The sequence below is a fragment of the Ipomoea nil genome, unplaced genomic scaffold, assembly GCF_001879475.1.
Source record: "Ipomoea nil cultivar Tokyo-kokei standard unplaced genomic scaffold, Asagao_1.1 scaffold1576, whole genome shotgun sequence".
In the NCBI taxonomy this organism is placed as follows: Eukaryota; Viridiplantae; Streptophyta; class Magnoliopsida; order Solanales; family Convolvulaceae; genus Ipomoea; species Ipomoea nil.
The window spans coordinates 322,762-336,381 of NW_017618004.1; the positions used below are offsets into that span (position 1 = coordinate 322,762).

The 13,620-nt window shown below is 36.2% G+C and overlaps 1 protein-coding gene across 1 annotated transcript; it reads right to left on the reverse strand.

Moving 5' to 3' along the window:
- Positions 1-12,587: 12,587 nt before the first annotated feature.
- LOC109190285 (uncharacterized mitochondrial protein AtMg00810-like) lies at positions 12,588-13,319 on the reverse strand. The gene has a single exon (XM_019340760.1). The coding sequence runs from the start codon at positions 13,317-13,319 to the stop codon at positions 12,588-12,590; it is 732 nt and encodes a 243-aa protein (XP_019196305.1).
- Positions 13,320-13,620: the final 301 nt, after the last annotated feature.

The following is a 13,620-nucleotide window of genomic DNA, read 5'->3' on the forward strand; positions in this document are numbered from 1 at the left end:
AGTGCAGTGGTCGGGCCCTTTGTGGCTCAGCTACGTGTCGTTCAGACTGGGACTCGTGGGTCCTTGAGGCTCGGGCACTCGGGATCGTTACGACGCACTAGTAGAATTTGACTTCATTGAATTTGGAGTTGAAATGAGTAAATTACAGTAGAAATTGTGATGATTTATGCTATAGAAGTAATCTGTGTATTACTTACAGTGAAGAAAAATGTGAAGTATTTGGGCTTAGCTATTTGAATAAAAAACATGATCATTATTTTTCAAGTTTTCTTGATTAGCATGTTTATATAACCATTGTGAGTTATTGAGAATTTTGTCAAGAATATGAGATATTTGATTGTGTAGTGTATGAATTTATTTGTCCAGTAAAGTGAAATATTAGAGCATGATGTCTATTTTGAGTTCAAAGAGCATGATCAATACTTGTTAAATATTTGCTAAGAAGTTTTGATATCTACGAAGTGATAAGCATGGGAATAGCACATTGTTGGCTTAAAGCATAATCAAAGAGAATTTGAGATATTCTTTATAGTGAAAGAGTATGTTTAATATATCATGAACTTAAGTGCATTAGCGGCTCTAAGTAAGCCTAAGTATTCTTTCAAAAACCTATATCTATTTTGAAAAGTCATTATCTAGTTGCATTGAGAAGTTGCATGTTACTTGATTTCCAAATTGTGAGAAAAGAGAAGTTGTTGAGAAGCTATGTGCATAAGTTTTCATAAGTAAAGTTGTTGCATGAGTTATATCTATATGTACCTAGTGTGAGTAATCTGAGGTTTTGGAGGCCCGTTAGGACTATGTCCTTTCGGAAGGAAAGAGAAAGTAAAGAAAGAAACGGACATTGCGATCCGATGTGAAGTAACGAGGTCGATATTTCCGAGTTACTAGGCAGGATACTACCCGCCGGGCTTGGAATCCCGGTTAGAGGGTGTGCACATTGACAAGTACGATACCTGATTCCACAGAGTTTGAGAAACGAACCAAGAGAGTGGTCCGGTGGGCGAGATGAGTATTAGACCGGCTAGATGCCAAACCCAGATAGGTCCGTTCACATTATGGTGAAGTTCCTACCTCGCCCACGAGTAAAAGTAAAGAGAGAAAGCGAGTCAACGTGACTCAAGAGAAAGAAGAGAAAAGCGAGTCATTGTGACTCTAAGAAACCTCTTTCGAACAAGTGTTCCTTGTTACCAAAGAAAGAGTGTATGTGTATATCTATCTATACTTATACTAAAGCATCATGTTCATTTTGTTGCATGATTATAAGAGTTGCATGTTTTACATGAAAGTATGTGAAGAAGCATGGCTTTATATTGTCGTTTATTTAATATATGATAGCATGAGATTGCTTATTGAGATGTATGTTAGCATGAGATTGCTTATTGAGATGTATGATAGCATGAGATTGCTTATTGAGATGTATGATAGCATGAGATTGCTTATTAAGATGTATGTTAGCATGAGATTGCTTATTGAGATGTATGATAGCATGAGATTGCTTATTGAGATATATGATAGCATGAGATTGCTTATTGAGATATATGATAGCATGAGATTGCTTATTGAGATATATGATAGCATGAGATTGCTTATTGAGATATATGTTAGCATGAGATTGCTTATTGAGATTTATGATGACATGAGATTGCTTGTTGAAGTTTAAGTATATTATTACCCATCGGTTTGAGCATGATTAGTGTATTTCGCCATGATAAGATATGTATGTGAAAGCATGAGATTGTTGATGAGTTAACTGATTGAGAAAGTATACCTATTTGATAAGTAGGTTGCAAGCATATAGACATACTGTTGAGTATGTTTGAATGTTGTTTAAGTGATTGAGAATACTTGATCTAAGTGTGTGAAACAAATGTTTTCCAAAAGTATATGCTATATTATTTTACAGGGTTGAGTGGCGTTATACTTAACTTCGTGGTAACGGATTGTTTTCTACTTGTTTGTTTGTTAACCCCTTTCAGGTGGGCCAAGCTAAGTTCTTGAGAGTGATTGAGTTAGACTAGCTTAGCTTAGAGTGCTAGTTGTAGTCTAAACTCTTATCATTTATGTTTATGTTGAGACTTGGTTGTAGACCTATTTAGATGTTTTGTTGGTGTTGGACACCGGGATTATTCCCCAAGTTTGTTTAAAGTTAGTAAGCGTGACTATGTTTAGATCCTATCCTTGCCTATGCAATCACAATGTATGGTGATTGTGGCGGTGACACCTCTTGAAGTTTGTTTAGTAAGTTTTTATGCATGTTTAGTATTCCTTTCTAAGTTAAGTATTGTTATTAAGATTTAAGAAAAGTGGGGTGTTACACCTTGTCCTAAGAGATCGGATGTTTTTGGCTGAAGCAAGTTATTAATGCATTGAAGCTCGAATTACATTGAGTTTGATTCCAAGCTAGGGGTGTAAACGAATCGAATCGAGTCAAATATCTCAGTATTCGATTCGAATTCGACTATATATTCGAATATTCGTATTCGTATTCGTTTAATATTCGAATATAAAATTTGATTCGTATTCGATTCGACCAGTTTATTCGAATATATTCGATTCGACTCGACTATTTGAATTTGAAATGCCTAATTTAATTTTTTACAAAATTTTCTAATAAATTAAGATAAAATGTAATAAAAATTTATATTTAAATAACATAAATATTCGAATACTATTCGAATCAAATACACTCTAATTCATATTCGTATTTGAAAAATATTCGAATCGGAAAAAGTATTCGAATTTGGATTCGAATCACGAATCGAATTTTTTTTATTTGATTTGTTTACACCCCTATTCCCAGCTAGTTATTCAAGGGCTAGGTAGTATTCGATTCTTACATTGACCTTTTTCTTAGCGTTCGGATGTTATTTTGGCTGAGGCCAGTTTAATGCATTGAAGCTCGAACCCACAACCTTATATACTATTGTATTTGCTTTTGTCAACCCATTCTTTTTTTTTTAGTACTACTAACTCTGTTACAAGCCTCCATTGGAGTTCGAACCAACAACTTCCTATATGGGAGAGCATCTTGGTGCCACTAGACCACAAGGTGCTTGGCTTGTCAAGTCACGATGAGAGTGGGAAAGATAATTTCATTCAATAACAGTAACTTGATAGAATAATACAATTAGAAGAAGTCCATGTACAATAGGCTATAGAATAGCTCAACTAATCTAAGCACATAAAGTATTAAATATTAACTATACTAACACTCCCCCTCAAGCACAAGGTTGGAGGACGACAACATTGAGCTTGTCTCGAAGAGTCCCAAATTGTGCAGCTGGCAACGGTTTGGTGAAGATATCAACCAATTGGTCCTTTGTAGACACAAAAGAACTTGAAACTCCCCGAAAACCATCTTGTCACGGATGAAATGATAATCAACCTCAACATGCTTGGTGCGAGCGTGGAAGACAGGATTAGCGCAGAGATAGGTGGCCCCTAGATTGTCACACCAGAGAGTAGCCGATGTGTCTGTGTGCAAACCAAGTTCACGAAGTATTGATACAACCCATGTAACCTCTGCACATACATCGGCAAGACCCTTATACTCAACTTTAGCTGAAGATCAAGCAACAGTGTGTAGTAATATACCCGCGCTAATGAATAAAATGGAAACAGACTTTTCTTTTATTTTTCTCAATGTTTCTTCTACTTGAGGCAGAACAAACTTAATGCCAGTGTATCTCTCACTTTCCCTTCCTGCAGGACAAGCACCAAGTCTCCACATTCCTCCGATGGAATACTCAAAGGCGCCAATCGCCAAACTGGCGCCCAATTTGGCACCTTCACTTGAGAAGGTTCAGCGCCAAATTGGGCGCTATTTTGGCTCTTGGTGCCATTTTGCCACTACGCAGGAGTTGGTCTTAGGTCTATTTGGTAAAGTCAATGAACATGTATATATAATCCAAATAAACATGAAACTCATTTGCGTGAGCTGTTAAAACTTAGGTGCGTCATTTTAAAACCTTAGGTGCGTGCGTGGTTTGTGTTCTAAAGGTGCATGATTTGTGTACTTAAGGTGCATGGTTTGTGTACGTAAGGTACGTCGGCCTAAACCTTTAAGTGCACGTGGTTTGTGTTTTTAAGGTGCTTTGTTTGTGTACTTAAGGTGCGTGATTTGTGTACTACTTAAGGTGCATCAACCGCACCACCATATATAGAAATATTTCGAATTTACATTATTGATGAGCTGTAACCAAGGTGGATGTAGGGTACATCTCAAATATTGTAAATTTGAGGAGTTAATTATCGACTTGGTCTCTCGACTATGAGGATTTCACTAATCTGGTCCTCGACTTTCAAAATTCTTCAATTGAGTCCCCGACTATATATATATATATATATATATATATATATATATATATATATATATATATATATATATATATATATATATATATATATATATATATATATATATATATATATATATATATATATATATATATATATATTACCCAAAATGGTCCTAACCGCTAGACGTCCGTTAACTCGGGACCAAATTAGTATTTTCACTATAGTCAATGGACCATTTCAGTAATTAAATTTCGGAGAAAAAGTGCATGTAATGATCGAAATGGTCCCTTGACTATAGCAAAATTACCAATTTGGTCCCGAGATAACATATATCTAACAATTAGGACCATTTCGGATAAAAAAAACATAATCGGGGACTAAATTGAGGAATTTTAAAAGTCGAGGACCAGATTGTTGAAATTCTCATAGTCGAGGGACCAAATCGGTAATTAACTCTAAATTTGAGTAATTACTCAAAATGGTCCCTTAATTATTATGTCATAATTATATTCACAAATCCGTTATCGACTATTAATTTTATCAATTAAGTCCTTAAATTAACTATTCAAATTGTACTCACTAATTCACAAGTCAATCATCTGTTGAGAACCTTATTGAGTAAGAATTGAATAGTTGATGACTTTTGAATAAGAATTGAATAATTGAGAACTCAATTTGTTAAACTTGATAGTCGATAACTAATTTGTGAATTATGTTCTAGCTAAGGGACCATTTTTGAGTATTTACTAAACTTTTATTAAAACATCTCCAACTCCTTTTCACATTTTGTGTGTCCAACTCCTGGCCTCTACATAACAATAATATAATCTCCTATATATCCTATTTTGACTGTAGGGTGTGTTTGGAAACCCGGAAAATGATTTCTGGAAATCATTTTCCGAGTTTTGAGTGTTTGGTAAGTAGGAAAACACTAAAGTCAATGGAAAATGAAGTTAGGTTAATGAAAACTAGAACCATTTTTATGGAAAATGACTTCCCCTTTTTTTTAGGGGAAGTCATTTTCCGCTTCTTCCTTCTCGACATCACTTATTCAATTCTGGACATCGCTTCTCGTCATCGGAAAACCAAGGGGAAACACAAATTCTGGATTTCCAAGTCGGAAACCAGGAAATCCAAGTCAGCGGAAACCAGAAATTGGCTCTCTAGTTTCCGGCCGCGGAAACCAGAGAGTAAGTACTGCTCTCTGGTTTCCGACCACTGGAAACGAGAGAGAACGACGGATACGTCATTTTTTTGTTTTTTAAATTTTTTTTTAATAAATAATATTCTTATTTGATTTTAAAAATAAATATTATTATTTATAATATTATTGTAAATTTTATATATTTTAAACAAAATAATTACTTATATAAAATGTGTAATTATACAATTCTACATCATTTCCAGAAAATGAGCCAAACACCAAAAGGCAATTTTCCATTGTGCAGCCAAACACCGGAAAAGAAAATGACTTATGGAAAATGACTCATTTTTCAAAAGTCAGTTTCCAGCTTTCCAAACGGACCCTTAATCCTTATCCATTTTCTTCCCTCTTTGTGGGTTCTACTCCTCCACATTTCTACACATCATTCACTATTTTATTCACTTTTCTACAATTAATAATTCAAATTTATAATTATAATTTCAACTTTTAATTTTAAATAAAATAAATTTAAATAACAAAATAAAATAATTTTTGAATTATTAAATATAATTTCAAACTAATCAAAATAAATTAATAAAAAAAATAAAAATAAATTAAACATTAAAATTAAAAATTAATAATTAAAAAGAATAAAAATTAAAAACTAAAAACAAACAAATATATTAAATAAAAATGACCTCAACGGTAAATGATCGTTGAGGGCAAACTCTTTTTTAATCAAAAATGATTTTTTTTTTTTAAAAAAAAAATATAAAACAGGAGGTGAGAAACTCTTTATGTAGGGCTGTGCAAACCCGACGAACCCGGCCGATCGGAAATCCGAAACCAATCCATCCGACCCGACCGCCATCCGAAATTCCATATCCGATCCGCAGCTCATACGACGTCGGATAAAGGAGTTCGGATGGGGTTTGGTTTTTTCCCATCTGACCCGTCCGATTACCTGAAGATTGCTAGGGTTAGGTTTTAGGTGTATGCTAGACGACGTCGTATGAGGTTAGTATATATGCATGTTGAAGGCTATTGTGAGCCAGATGTGCAGCTCTCTAGTTTCTTCTCTTCTCTGAGACTCTCAGCTCTCTTCTCTCGTTCTCTGTTCTCTCATCTTCTCTGACTTCTCTCTCTCTCTCAAATCTCATCCTCTGAGTCTCTCATAGTCTCACCTCTCTCTAGTCTCTACTCTTTGAGAGTCTGACTGTCTGAGACTCTGAGTCTCTGAGTTTCTACTCTCTACTTTCTCTATCTGTTATGTGGAGTCTTCGATTGTCCGATTGTCCGATGGTGGACTGGTGGAAGCCCTTCTCGAGTTGGTGGTGGACCGTGGACTGGTGATTAGAGACCCTTGTTCTTCGGGGAATATTAAGGGGAAAACAAGTAAATCACAAACCCTAGTTTTTGTTTTTGTGATCTGTTGATTATTTTCTCTCTGCATGTTCAGATGTTCGTATATTTGTGTTTGTCTGTTAGATTATGCTATGTTTTGTTATATTTTATGATCTATTATGGTGGAAGCACAAACCCTAGTTTTTATTTTTGTGATCTGTTGATTCTTTTCTCTCTACATGTTCAAATGTCGTATATTTGTGTTAGATTATGCTATGTTCTGTTCTATTTCGTGATCTATTATGGTGGAAGCACAAACCCTAGTTTTGTAGTTGTGATTTGTGTGGACTGTGATATTGTAATCTGTTGAGAAGTTCCAGATTGCATGTCACTTGTCTAGTTGTCTCTAATTTGTGATAGTTTGATAAGGGTTTATGTGATTGTGATTTCTGTGGACTATGATAAATTGGTAATGTGATATTGTGATCTGTTGAGAAGTTCCAGATTGCATGTCACAGACTCACAGTGTCACTTGTGTATAATTTGTGATACTTTGATAGTTTGATCATTTGTGATACTTTGGTGGAAGCCATTAAATATTTAAATGATAATATTTGCATAAAAGTTAAAGGCTTGAATGTGAAATTATCAAGTTTCAAACTTGAAATTTTCATTTATTGGTGGAAGCCATTAACTGAAATCCAGATAATGATGAATTAGATACAATTCCTGAATCTGGATTTCTTTCATTCTTTGAGTATGTTTATGGATGTATTACCCATAATTGAATGTAAATATGTAAATATGAAAATGTGAAATCTTGATACATGATGACACAAAAAGTGTCTGAATCTTGATTTCTTTGTATGTTTATGTGATTGTTGGCTTGTTGCCTTTGCTGAGTACTTGAAGTACTTGTATTTGTTGGACCTTTAATTGATGCCCATCATTTTAGATGGAGAGCATCAATCTTCTTGACTCTGGACCTCAACCCTAAACTCAAGAGGGACATGGAGGACAAGCCCAAGGCACTGAGAATCCTGCTCAGCAGCCTTAGGTTGCGCCTGTTGTTCCTGCAAACAAGAGGAGGGTGGTTGAGTCTAGATCTCCAGTCTGGGATCACTTTGAAAAGATCAAAAACTCTGAAAATATAGTGGTTAAAGGCAAGTGCATTTACTGCCTGAAAGTGTTTTTCTGTGAATCTAAGAAACATGGCACATCATCTTTGAAAAATCATATGCTGGCATGCCTTAAAAATCCTGTTTCAAAGGATACTAGGCAGTCCCTTCTCACATTCAATATTGTTTCAACTTCTGCAACAGAGTCCCCTGTGGGGGTTTTGGGGACATGGGTCTTTAATCAAGAGGCTATTAGGAGGGCATTGTGTGAGATGATCATTATAGATGAACTCCCTTTTAGGTTTGTTGAGGGTCAGGGGTCCAAGAAGTTTATTCTTGTAGCTTGTCCTAGGTTTCAGATTCCTTCTAGGTGGACTATTTCTATGGATATCTACCAAATTTTCCTAGATGAGAGGTTGAGTCTTAAGAAGTTGTTTAGGGTGGGCACCTAAAGGGTCAGTTTAACCACTGATACATGGACTTCTGTCCAAAGGATTAATTATATGTGCATTACTGCACATTTTATTGATGACCAGTGGAGGCTGCAGAAAAAAATAATTTCCTTTGTCCCTGTTTCTTCTCATACGGGAGGGGGGGCATATTGCCAAAGCCTTAGAGAGTTTTTTGTTGGAGTGGGGGATTAAAAATGTGTTCACTGTGACAGTGGACAATGCTTCTTCTAATGATACAGCTATGGGATTTTTTAAAAGCAAACTGTTGTCTTGGGGTTCTTCTTCTGTTAGGGTGCAGTATATGCACATGAGGTGTATAGCCCATATCTTAAACTTAGTGGTTCAAGATGGCTTGAGGTTTGCAGATGAGTCAGTTAGGAACTCACCTGCTAGGTTGAATAAGTTCAGAGAGCTTGCTGAACTCATTGGGGTGGAAGCCAAATCAGCTTTGCAGCTTGATGTCCCTACAAGGTGGAACAACACCTACATTATGCTCAACACTGCAATTCAATATCAAAGTGTCTTTGACTCATATCATCAAAATGATCCTTCTTTTTCTACTGACTTGGGTTCTGCACCTTCTTTCCTTGATTGGGAGACTGTTGAAAGCTTAATGAAGCTTTTGAAAACTTTTTATAAAATGACAGTGAGAATATCTGGTTCTCTTTATGTCACTTCTAACACATTCTTCTCTGAGATCTCTGATCTAAGTTGCATGCTGGAAGATATGACTAAAGCTGAGAATACTGAAAAGGTAAAACACTTGTGTTTATTTGTGTAATTGTGTATAACTTGCCAAGTTGTATGTGTTTTTAAATGTTTATGCTTTCTGAGTTTCTGTATTTATTAGGAAATGGGGACAAAAATGAAAGACAAGTTTGATAAGTACTGGGGAGATCCAGAAAAATGAACCATCTCATTTTCTTTGCCAATATTCTGGACCCCAGAGATAAGGAGGAGTACATGCCTCACCAGTTTGTCCAGTTGTATGGAGATGTCAAAGGCAAAGAATGTTTTTCCAAGGTCCAAACTGCAATGGTTGCATTGTATAATGACTATGCAGCTACATACTCTGACAGTTCATCCTCTAACCAACCTGTCCAGTCTCAGCCTACTACTTGTACAGTTGGTAGGTCTGTCTCAAGGATGAAGAGTGAACTTAAAAAAAAAAAAAGAGATTGGAGAGTGGTGGTGGAAGCAGTAAGCAGACAGAGCTACAAATTTACTTGAGTGAAAATCTGGTTGAGGATGATGAATCTGTGAGTTTTGATGTTCTAAAGTGGTGGAAGAGTCATAGTGAGAGATTTCCTATTCTCTCCAAAATGGCTAGAGATGTGCTTGCAGTTCCTATTTCCACAGTTGCATCTGAGAGTGCATTTAGTACAAGTGGAAGGGTGCTTGATGCATTTAGGAGTTCCTTGACTCCTAAAATTGTGGAAGCCCTACTGTGTACCAAAGATTGGTTGAGGTTACATAATCAGTCAATCACATTTGAGGAAAATTTAGATGAGGTTGAAAGATTGGAGAAAGGTAAATATATATTTCTTAAATCATTTCTTTTTTACTTTTGTAACTTGTAAGTCTAGAACTAACTACTTATACTTAACTGTTTTGCAGAGTTACCCACTGGAGCTGGAACTACTCTACCATCAATGCTGTCATCCATTCCTGTAATGTTTTCAGTAATTATTATTTGTTTAACTAGTTATTTATCTTTATATGTTATGGTGTTGTACTGTTGTTTGCTGATGGCCTTCACAAGATGAAACTCTAAGAGTCTTAACAGTCTAAGTGGCTTGGCAACTTTCTATAATTATATTATAGAAATGTTGCCCCACTTAGAGTTGAGCAGTATTCACTATTCAGTACTGATGTCCCATACTCCCATTACATCCATTCTGGATCTCTGGTATTTCTGTCATCCTCTTAATTGATCTCTGTTCAGTTTTAATGCATTATTATTTATTATTACTTATTTTTTTGGCAATGATGATGCTTCCACCACTGTCTGAACAAATGGTATAGTGTTGCTATGTTGCTCATGTGTTATAATAACACATTTGAGCAATTTGCCACTATCCTTACTTGAAATGGAAAATTGCAATCTGAGCCTATAAGGCTATTAGCCTAATGCCCCTACAGCATAATATTGTTACTTAGTTAGCTGTTTACTACATAGGTTGTCTAATAATCTAATATTGTGTTAAGTTTTCATATTAACAGGAAGAAGTGTAGAAATGGTGATTGATGATTTGATGTCAGCAGATTTGCTGAAAAGGCCTAGACTGGATTACTGGAATAATTGCTGTCTTGCTGAAGTTTAACTGTTTAAGTGATTAACTTCGAATTTTTGATGTTTTGGAAGTTAAACACTTAAACTTAGATTCATTTTGTATTGGTTAATTTGGTTTACTTTTTGCAATTTTGTTTGTAAACTTAAATTATTTAGCTCTGCAAACTGTCCATTATGTTTTTTCAGTTTTTAATTTTCAATTATTAATGAACTTTTCCAAATCCGAATTAGGTCCGAAATCCGATCCGAATAATCCGAAATCCGACATAACATATCTGATAGGATTTTAGTTTCAAAAAGGACGGATAAGACTTCAAAATTTCAATCCGCAATCCGATCGGATGAACGGAAAAACCATCCGATCCGATCCGTTCGTTGCACAGGCCTATCTCTACGTGTGAAGTTGACGTGTAGCCAGCATGCACTATTTCATTAACGCGTGATAACCACGCACGGTGTTTGCTTCGGAGATATCAATCTTTCCGGAGCAACTTTCTTCTTTCCCCTCCCATGCTTCTCTCATCCTTTCTCCCTCTTTCCCCTTGCATCTCTCCGGAGCAACTTTTTTCTTTAATTTGGTATGCATGTATTGTAGGTAAAATTAACGTTGACCCCTCTAAAGCTTTAATTTGTAAATATTATATTAAATTATTAATATATTAATTTAACTCACAAATACACGTTATATTTTAATTTTTTGGATGTAATTCGAGTTTCTACCATCAAACATGGTGACTAATAATCCATTCTTACCCAAAGTCAAGGATTGAACCCGGCCTTGACATTTGATTAAGGATAGATGAATCTCTTACACTCAATCACACCTAAGGTTAATACACTTTTTTTTTTTTTTTTTGAAATACTCATGATTCACACATATAGTTTCGTAACTTACATAAATAGTGTATTTAGTGGTTTCACGCAATTAGAAACAATGTTGGTATGTACTCCAGGTACATAATCTATTAACTATAGATTTATAAAATCAATTCATTAAGTCCATAATAAAAACTTACTAATTTTCAATCAAATATCTCTTAAAACTATACTATAATCATGATTACATGTCAAATACGTAATTTATAAACATTTACGTATAAATTTATTTACCTACATTTCACATATTATGAATTTAGAACAAGATTAAAATTATTTGACATTATATATTTATACTTTACATATTATATACATATTGCAAATGTTAATATTGATCAAATGGGAAAAAAATGTTGCACTAATTTAAACAGAATAGCATTATTTTAGACCATGATTCACAATATAATTTGTGTGCTTATTGAGATAAAATTTAATTTCAACTTTCTTCTTTTTTTTTTAGATGCCCCCCCCCCCCCCCCCCCCCCCCCCTCTTTTTTTTTTTTTTTTTGGATGCCCTAAATGCCTTCCATAGCCCTGATGAGTTTAAATCTTGATTAGTTAGTCTTATTCTAGCTGGGATTAACTAAATATAACCTAAACTTTTACATATAACCCTTAATTTTTTTTTTAACCAACGAACAAAATATTGATGAGAGAGACAATTCAAATTGTATTCATTATCTGATAAATTACAATAATACAATACTATAGGAATTAAGAAACGTAACACACTCAAGTCTACTAAAAAGTTGAACCCCAACCCGGCCCGACAGAGCATTTGGGAGGATGTAAATAATGGGAACTCAACTGAACATGGACCACAAAGGCTACCTTTAGGCTACCTTTGCTTACTGCGCACAAGGAGCACCCCTCACTTTGAGAGGTTACTCCCACAGTGCTGCTGGTGAAACACGATCCCTGGTCATTCTTCCAAACTTTCACCTCTATGACCAGTTGATCTACCTATGCAGGCACACATAATACAAATATTACTAACACACCCCTCAAGCACAAGGTTGAAGGGAGACAACATCGAGCTTGTCCCGAAGAGTCCCAAATCAAGGAGCTGGCAACGGCTTCGTGAAGATATCGACCAGCTGATCCTTTGTAGACACAAAACTAACCACGAAGTCCCCATAGGCAACCTTATCCCGGACGAAATGATAATCGATCTTGACATGTTTAGTCCTTGCGTGGAAGACGGGGTTGGCAGTGAGATACGTTGCACCAAGATTGTCACACCAAAGAGTGGCTGGGTGTCCTGAATGCAGACCGAGCTCTCGTAATAACGAAACAACCCACGTCACCTCGGCTGATACAGTAGCTAGCCCCTTGTATTCAGCTTCAGTCGAAGAGCGAGCCACCGTGCGTTGCTTGCGGGAAAGCCAAGAGATGAGGTTGGACCCGAGAAATACTGCGTAACCACTGGTTGACTTCCTGTCAACCAGACACCCGACCCAGTTTGAATATGAAAAAACATGAATGTTGGAAGAGGATGAAGCTGATAAGCGTAAACCGTAGTCCAGCGTGCCCTTTACATAACGTAAGACACACTTAAGCAGCCACCAGTGGTCATTGGTGGGGGAATGCATAAACTGACACAGCCGATTCACCGCATAGGAAAGATCCGGTCGAGTGATAGTTAAGTATTTCAGGGCCCCCACTATACGACGGTACCGTGTGGGATTATTGAACGGTTTAGTTGATGGAGTGACAGCCTGCGTCACAACAGTTGGAGTTGCCAGAGGTTTGCAATCAGTCATACCTGCTCGGGTCAGAATATCGCCCATATAGCAGCGCTAAGAAAGCATGATGCCCTCGTCGATCTTAAGAGTTTCAATGCCGAGAAAGAAGCTCGGTGTGCCTAGATCCCTTATCTTGAAGGTGGAGGATAAGCGGCGTAGCAGCGTATCAATTAAAGAGGAATCATTGCACATCATAATGATGTCATCTACGTACACCAACAAGAATACCCGTGAGGTGCCAGGGGAGTAGTGAAATAGGGACACATCAGTTGTGGACGCCAAAAAACCTGTAGAGATTAAGAAATCATGTAAACGTTTGAACCAGGACCGAGGCGCTTGTTTGAGC

Excerpts from the sequence above, each read along its gene's own strand:
- LOC109190285 (XM_019340760.1), bottom strand. The coding sequence starts at position 13,319 with ATGGGCGATATTCTGACCCGAGCAGGTATGACTGATTGCAAACCTCTG.